Raw genomic sequence first — 8,817 nt, forward strand, 5'->3', positions numbered from 1 at the left:
TGTTGATATTAAAGAAAAAAATTATAGCATACTCGATTAAAGGAGCAAATGTGTTTATATCATATTTTGCTTTAACACACACACACACATCCACACACACACACACACACACACACACACACACACACACACACACACACACACACACACACACACACACACACACACACACACACACACACACACACACACACACACACACATTAATTCTAGAAACAAGGCAATGAGTACTTAGACAAGAAAATGTGTGAATGAGCGAAAGTAATGCTTCACCCACAGAATGCAAATAAGAACAGTGGCGCCTCAAAGCGAATAAAAAGGCCATAACAATTTTAAAGTCATTTAGCCTAACTTAACGTGGTCAGTAAACCGCCATGTTAATACAAACTCCCGTGTTTAGGAGAAAAAAACATCAATAAATCCCCTGCAGAGGAGGCGATCAGTAAATGCCAATATCAAACGTGAGGGCACACCTAAGACCCTTCAGACGAATAAGAGTAAAAAGAAAACGAAAAAGAAATACGTCCAAACGGGGGAAAACTTGCGATGCCCCGCCCGCGTTCGTAACCACCCAATATGCAGTAACTGTCAGGTAGCGAGGCGATGGCAGTTATCGACAGGCTGACAGATGGTTATGTGCGCTACCTTCTTTGTACCTGGTGAGTACCGGGTCCTCTGTAATGCTGATTTTTTTTTTCTGTGGGTTATGGTAATTGCTTTGCGGTGCTTGGTAAACCTCCCGCTAGTGATGTTATTACGCTAGCAATGGCATAAGTGATATAGCATGTCAGTGAATTACAATAATCTAAACTTGATTGAATTGAGTGTCGCTTCCTTGGTTTAATTATCAGTTTCTTTTGTAAGGGATTAATTATATCCAAGAGTGGAAATTCAAAACCGTATTACAAAAGATCCAAGATAACAAGAAACTCAAAAGCAAGAGAGAGGTCTGTAATCTGATCTTGTTTACTTGCCAGCGAGAACGTGAATGGGTCGAAGGTACAGTAACCTAACCTGCAGGAGAAAAATAGAAGACCACTCACGCCACTCTTTACTTTTTTCTTCACTAGAAGAATATATATAAAAAAAAACACACCTGAAATCTCTATAATTCAGTTTAACAAATGAGGCTTTATACCATACGCCGTTTAAGCTTTCACAGATGACTTTACTCTCTCTCTCTCTCTCTCTCTCTCTCTCTCTCTCTCTCTCTCTCTCTCTCTCGCTCTCTCGCTCTCTCTCTCTCTCTCTCTCTCTCTCTCTCTCTCTCTCTCTCTCTCTCTCTCTCTCTCTCTCTCTCTCCCTCTCCCTCTCCCTCTCCCTCTCCCTCTCCCTCTCTCCCTCTCTCGCCGCGCTTTGGCCTCAGTTTGTTGACATTGGTTCTCCGCCAGGCTGCCCCTTCGGCGTCGGAAAATAAATACGAAACCGAATCCTTTCAGCGGCCGACAATAGGCGTCGCGGAGAGCGTTCGGAGGGCTTTGTCGACGCGAGCCCCTGCGCGATTGTTCCCGGGTATTTCCGGGCACGGAGGAGCAGCTGACGGAGTCTTGGGTCGTGTCCACATAAAGAAACGAAGAAAGTAAAAGGTCATCCGAGAGACAATGATATGGACAGACTGAATCGACCTGATTCGATTTATTCGTATGCAAGTGGACTTTCCCACGCGCCTAGGGGAGAGGGAGAGAGAGAGAGAGAGAGAGAGAGAGAGAGAGAGAGAGAGAGAGAGAGAGAGAGAGAGAGAGAGAGAGAGAGAGAGAGAGAGAGAGAGAGAGAAAGAGAGAGAAAGGAGAGAAAGAGAGAGAGAGAAAGAGAGAGAGAGAAAGAGAGAGAGAGAGAAAGAGAGAAAGAGAAAGAGAAAGAGAGAGATGAATAGAGTAAACCTATCCCAACTATCACACCATCACCGACCTTAACAAACCAACAATCACACCAATAACCGATACTAATAGAATAATAAAAATAAATAGATAAATAAATAAATAAACAACAACAACAACAACAATAAAGAGCGAAAAATACACCAGACTACAGAACGTGTCCCCAGCCACCTCGAACGCAAGGCTTGACCCCCGTCCACGCTCTGCAACGCAAGATTAGGGTTCAAAAAATTAGGGTTCATTTCCTTCCTGGCCCCTTACTCACACCCGAAATATTCCCCAGCCTGACCTCTCCCATCCTCGCCTGACTCACACCTATAATGGGCAAAATTCTTCGACTTTTTTATCAGGTTCACCGGAGGCAGTGACGTCATACGGCATGGCTGAACGTGTGTGGGATGTAAACGTGATTTGAAGACAAAGAAAGTGTACAGTTTGTAATTACTTCCTGCTGAGGTACAAAGCCATGGAAATATACCAAGTCTGCAATGTATTACAGACAAATTGATAGGTGGGAAGATAGATAAATAATGAATGCTGTATAATACCTGATGCATATATACATAGATAGATAGACAAATGGATATAATAGACAGAGAAAGCGAGAGAGGTGTATATATAGAATGTATATATAAACTGCATATGTATATAGATAGATAGGTAAGTAGATATATACAGATAGACAGATACATGCATATATAGAAAGATCCTGATAAACATATTTAGATATGCATAGACATATAGACACAATAATTTTATCAGTTCAGTCTCTCTCTCTCTCTCTCTCTCTCTCTCTCTCTCTCTCTCTCTCTCTCTCTCTCTCTCTCTCTCTCTCTCTCTCTCTCTCTCTCTAACTCACTCACTCTCTCTCTCTCCTCTCTCTCTCTCTCTCTCTCTCTCTCTCTCTCTCTCTCTCTCTCTCTCTCTCTCTCTCTCTCTCTCTCTCTCTCTCCACACACACACACACACACATATATATATATATATATATATATATATATATATATATATATATATATATATATATATATATATATATATATATATATATATATATATATATATATAATATGAGCATGTGACTGGGTGTGTGCGTACACATACACAGCTGCTATCACGATTATCACAACTTTCTGCCAAGTATAATGTTGCCTAGTTGTCACCCTGTAATGCCCCTCCGCCTGGCCAGGAAAGATCAGTAACCGGAATCCTCTGATCACACTATGTATGGCTTCACGCCTTCCCTCGCCCCCGCCCCCGCCTCGTCTCCTTCCACCCACTTACCCAAGCTCATTTCACTAGACACGCACGCACGAACACACGGCTTTCAACGCGCACCGACGCACGCACGCACGCAGGCTGGCCCAGGTCGGTAACCACAGTCGGGGGCGACGCTCTCTGGCGGGCCAGACTTGTCCGGGACGCCGAGCTGTGTGGACGCCTTTTCCCGCTCTCGTGACGCATCGCTTGGTTGTCACGCTGCGAGGCCTGTTCCCGGTGTCGTGTTCTGAACGCTGACGAGTTACTGCCTTGTACTGCGGTGGTGTTTCGCGTTCCACTCGCTACATTGCCGTGCCTCCAAAGTATACTGCAAACTGTGCCGTGTTATTTGAAATCCGCGCAATACTCCACAGTAATGGGTGAACTGTGCGTCGAAGGCATCAGGAGGAACCAGATCATGGCTTTACCAAGTGTCCTGAACTACAGAATCTGGTCCTCCGCGGGGCCACGAAGCCTGCCTGGCCTGGCGAGGCGAGGGCCCAGCACCAAGTTGCGGAAGAGCCTGTTCGGCCCCGTCGACCACGCCGAGAACCTGCGCTTCGTGCGAGAGGAGCTGGACAAGATCTCGCGCGAGGACTCCGAGCGCTGGAACTTCGACTTCGCGACGGAGCAGCCCCAGGAGGGACGCTACGAGTGGGCGGCCGTGGGCGAGGTGGCGGCCGAAGCGAAGCAGACGAGTCCTCTCACCTGCCTCACCAACAAGAAGCAAGTGAAGCGACTGCAGACTGACCTGCCGGCCAACATGAAGCAGAGGCTGTGCACCGACTACTTTAGAAAAACCTCGCACAAGACGCAGAGAACGGCGCCCAAAGTGAAAGACAGTATTCTCAGCAGTTCTAATAAAATGAACATCACCAAAACCAGCAAAGTTTGAAAGTGGTAGAAAGGGAAATAACTTAATGTATCCAGTCCCTCTACAAAGAAATGCCAAATACATATTCTGTAACGTGTGTGTGCAGTATAGTGCTCTTTTAAGTTATCTAAGTAGGGACCTGGTGCATCAAACTTTCCCCAAAAAGGTTCAGGAAACAAAAATCTCGGTGAGCCAAAGAATATCTCGTAAGAAACGACAAGTGTTGAGAGGAGAACCAACACGCTCATTTTACTCGGTGAAAGTGTTCGTATAGAGACGTGGATTGTACGATACTGTTCGCGTGAGTGTCCACTGCTTACCTCTACCTTCTTGACCTGGACTGCTGTTCCGGATACATCCTTGCTCATCTACCTGCTTCGAGGCTGTTTCGGATACGTCTATACTTACCTACCTGTGTTCCGGGCACAGTTTCTTCGACCTGATTCGACACACGCCTCCTTAGACTCGACGGCAAGATAGTGATGTTTCGGATACACACGACTGCCATATGTACCTGTTCTTGCAGCGTACCTTCTTCGATCAAGAAAAATTCCTGTTATTTTCAATCCCTAGTTATTACTTCACAACAAGCACCGAGGCAGCCGGGAACCAACACTTAAATACAAGTTAATTTCAAACTATGTGGAAACTGCAGACATTGTGTGACTTCAAAGATCAATATTGGATTCAAGTACATTTATAAAAATACATATATAATTGTAACAAGTTTGTTTATCATATCAAAATTGTCTGTTCAATGTCACTGAGTTCATTATGTTCATTGTTTTGATACGTTTCCAGTATTATGTTATTCAACCTTGATTTTGTGCACTTGTTATCACTGTTTGTGTTTATGTGTTTGTATTATCCACAGTTGCTGTGTGTTTGTACTTGTTGATCATTTAAACAATTATTCTTTCCCTTTTCAAACTGTCCATATGGTAATTTAAACTTATATGGAATCCCAAGATCTCGTCTACTATTTTACATTATTTATTATATTAATATATATTATATTGTACATAAGAGATATATATTTTGTGAGGCAAAATGGCCCATATTTATGAAGGAGTGATTGTAATAAATGAAAGTTGAATTTATCTAGCATTTTCCTTACATTTCCTGGCTTATTTCCCATCCATGTGAGATTATTTAGCTAAGTATTCTTCAGTATGGTTGCAATGTGGTAAAAATGAAAAAAAAAAAAAATGAATAATATAAGATAATAAAAAATAATCTATGGCTGAAGATTCTCATTTTCAGTATAAAAAGGGCAAAACCTATAACTGGCATTATAATGTCACATGTACAAGTATGAGAAAAAAAGAAAATGAAAAACAAAGGAATATATTTTACCAACCATCATCAATTATATTATTACGGAACTGAGAAGTTTGGACATAGACAAATGATTGCCTTTAAAAACCCTTTCAAGTCATTACGAAAGTATATGAGAAAGAAATTACTGAAACTCAAAGAAATACAAAACATTTAAGACTTCAACTCTAAGGTTATTCTATCAACTTTAACACCAATATATACAACAGATAGTAAAATTATATTCTCATTATGTTCATATCTGTACGTAAATTCAGTCATTAAGAGAGAAAAAAATCGAGAAAGTACCTCCATTATTAAAAAAGAAATTTTAGAAGAATATTAACTACAGAAGTAACACATCTCTGAAACGCCCGAGGAGGAAAGCGCTGAGTGTAGTTCCATAACCACTCACTAGATGGCAGGAGCGTCTCCATCGGGGAATAAAAGCGCTACTCTGGGCGTGAGGGTAATTTCGACCGATGCATCATTGTATTACTCAGTTTGATCTCCCAACCTTTTATACGATGCTGATATAGTTGCTAAAGATCTTGTTCCTGTTGCTACTGCATGTTCTGATGGCTAGCGTTTTTCGCTGTTTTCGTTGCTTCTGGCTGATTCAGTTTTGGATTTCTTTTATTAAATTTTTAACGGCGTTTTGAAGTTTGTATCCCAGGAGTGCGTGCCTTTCCCTACTCTTTTCGCGAGTAGGAAAAGATTACTCAGTGAGTGACTATGAATATTGCGAATCCTTGAATACTAATATAGGAACGCACATCGAAGTTAGGAATATTGTTAGTTATTCGCCAGGACACATATATCCCTACTTTTCGGCTGTACAGTAACACCGTCGTCCCGTAAAACGTACTTTGGCCGTTCTTACTGTAGCATTGTTATTCTCCAATTAACTCAATACGGAAGGTTTTTCTCTCACGCCCTCCGTAAAACTCACCGAACTGAACTGCCACCTCTTTCTCTCTCTCTCTCTCTCTCTCTCTCTCTCTCTCTCTCTCTATCTCTCTCTCTCTCTCTCTCTCTCTCTCTCTCTCTCTCTCTCTCTCTCTCTCTCTCTCTCTCTCTCTCCCTCCCTCTCTCTCTCTCTCTCTCTCTCTCTCTCTCTCTCTCTCTCTCCCTCTCCAGAAATAGCCACGACCAGCATCATCCCCTTGTCAGAACCCAACCCTGATGCAGGCAGGTGTTCTCCCACGGCTTCTGTTGCCCCCCCCCCCTGTCTCCCTCTCCCCCTCTCTCTTCTCCCCCTCTTCGTCTAAGACCTTTCCTTCCCTTCCCTTCATCTTTTCCTTCAGCGTCCTTTCATGAAACCTTTCATTGACGTGTGTATCGGGTGGGGGGTTGCGGGGTAGGGAGGGAAGAGCAGGAGAGGAGAACCTTTATGCGGTGTCTTAGGGAGCACCTTTTTTGACACGTGTGGAAGTGCCTTTATGCTGGCGTGTGTGAAGGAGCCTTGTTGTTGTTTTTTCTCCACCGTGGCGTGTGTGAAGGGAACGTCCATGGTGTATGCGAGGAAAGGTCCCGTTTATCTCGGTGTATAGGGAAAGTCCTTCGTATTAGCGTGCGTGATGGAACTCCTTCGTTTTAATGTGTATGGACAAGGTAGAGGGAAAATATTCTAAGGTATCTAGGTCTTATGGTAATCCTGTTGCTTCTTTGATATGTTGGTGTATCAACAAACGTCCCATCTTTGTTTATACTCTCTATTATATTACTACATTTTTTGTGTCTATACAGGATAACAGAGTCGGTTATATTATATTTATACACGTGCACAGCAATCCTTCTAATACATTTTAAATATTTCATTATCTGTAGAATGGTCTTGTGAACATCAAACATTTCCCTTTATACAAAAGCAAGAATAAATAAGGTAAACAAACAAATGAATGAATTTATTGCAGAATAACAGCCGATGCCTCTCATATTATACGCAGTACAACATCCCATAACTGTGCAGGCCTACGGAATCGTGTAATTGGCCAGGCCTACAGCACAATGTATATAAACACACACACACACATACACCCACACCCACACACACACACACACACACACACACACACACACACACACACACACACACACACACACACACACACACACACACACACACACACACACACACACACACACACACACATATATATATATATATATATATATATATACATATATATATATATATATATATATATATATATGTATATATATATATATATATATATATATATATATATATATATATATATATATATATATATATATATATATAAACAATAAATATATATGAATAGATAATACATTTATATAGATGATAGATATATACAATATCAATTATCGCGCAGGATAGCTCCTCAAGGCCCACCCACTATACGCAATACGGCCTCCTAACACTGTGCAGGCCTACGGAATCGAGTAATTGCCCAGGCCTACAGCACACCCCGCCCGCAGTTATTAACTTCACGGCACGAGTAATTAACGAGCGATTAAAGACGTCAGATAACTCAGCCAGCCTAAATAAACCTCTGATTATAAAACGTAATTAAGATTCCACGTGTAATGACTTTGGTATGTAATTCGTATCCAGAGTTGGGTTAGTAAGCCTTTGGCGACGATGCTTCAGCCTCGATTCTTTTCCTTTTTATGTTGTTTCATGAGCTGGAGCTCTTTATTCGTGGCTTCATTTTTGGCTAAAGAGTTTATGTATGTATGTGGTGTATATATATAAATGTATATATATATATATATATATATATATATATATATATAATATATATAATATATATATAATGTATGTATGTATGTATGTATACGTGTGTTCGTGTGTGTGTGTGTGTGTATGTATGTGTTGTGTGTGTGTGTGTGTGTGTGTGTGTGTGTGTGTGTGTGTGTGTGTTGTGTGTGGGTGTGTGTGTGTGTGTGGTGTTTTTTGTGTCGTGTGTTGTTAAGGTGCATATATTTTCTCATTCTTCATTCTTGTTTATGCCAAGAGTCACTTTAATCTACAAAGAACTTTGATAAACTCCTCTGCTCCTTGTCCCCATATACTATCAAATTACAAACCAAGGGCAGATTTCAAAGGATTACTTTATAAAGTTGCAATCCAACCAAACAACATATTAGAAAAAAAAAAAAATATCCCACTCCTACAGGGTCACCCGACTCCAACCCTTCTCGACACCCCCCCCAAAAAAAAAAAAAAAAAAAAACACCGTTTACAATCACACTCACCTCTACTCGCTCATCTCGTCACCCGGGGTACCACTTACGATGTCCACTTGCACATGATACCAGTATACGATATTTCACTTCCTCGATGGAGCGAAGGAATAACCCTTCCCCCCCTCCCCCCTACACCTCTACTCCCTCCCACTCTCCCTCTCACTCTCCTTCCTATTACCCTTCATCTCCCATCTCTCTCTCTCTCTCCTTTTCCTACCTCTCTTCTGGTATCCCCTCTCCTCTCCCTCCTTG

At 41.8% G+C, this 8,817-nt stretch overlaps 1 protein-coding gene across 1 annotated transcript; it reads left to right on the top strand.

The window, feature by feature from the left end:
• Nucleotides 1–3,266: 3,266 nt before the first annotated feature.
• On the top strand, nucleotides 3,267–5,111 carry LOC119583670. Its single transcript, XM_037932272.1, has one exon. It carries the CDS (start codon nucleotides 3,514–3,516, stop codon nucleotides 4,030–4,032), a length of 519 nt encoding a protein of 172 aa, XP_037788200.1. The 5' UTR covers nucleotides 3,267–3,513; the 3' UTR covers nucleotides 4,033–5,111.
• Nucleotides 5,112–8,817: the final 3,706 nt, after the last annotated feature.

This window comes from Penaeus monodon, chromosome 17 (assembly GCF_015228065.2).
Source record: "Penaeus monodon isolate SGIC_2016 chromosome 17, NSTDA_Pmon_1, whole genome shotgun sequence".
Lineage (NCBI taxonomy): Eukaryota > Metazoa > Arthropoda > Malacostraca > Decapoda > Penaeidae > Penaeus > Penaeus monodon.

Excerpts from the sequence above, each read along its gene's own strand:
- LOC119583670 (XM_037932272.1), top strand. The coding sequence starts at position 3,514 with ATGGGTGAACTGTGCGTCGAAGGCATCAGGAGGAACCAGATCATGGCT.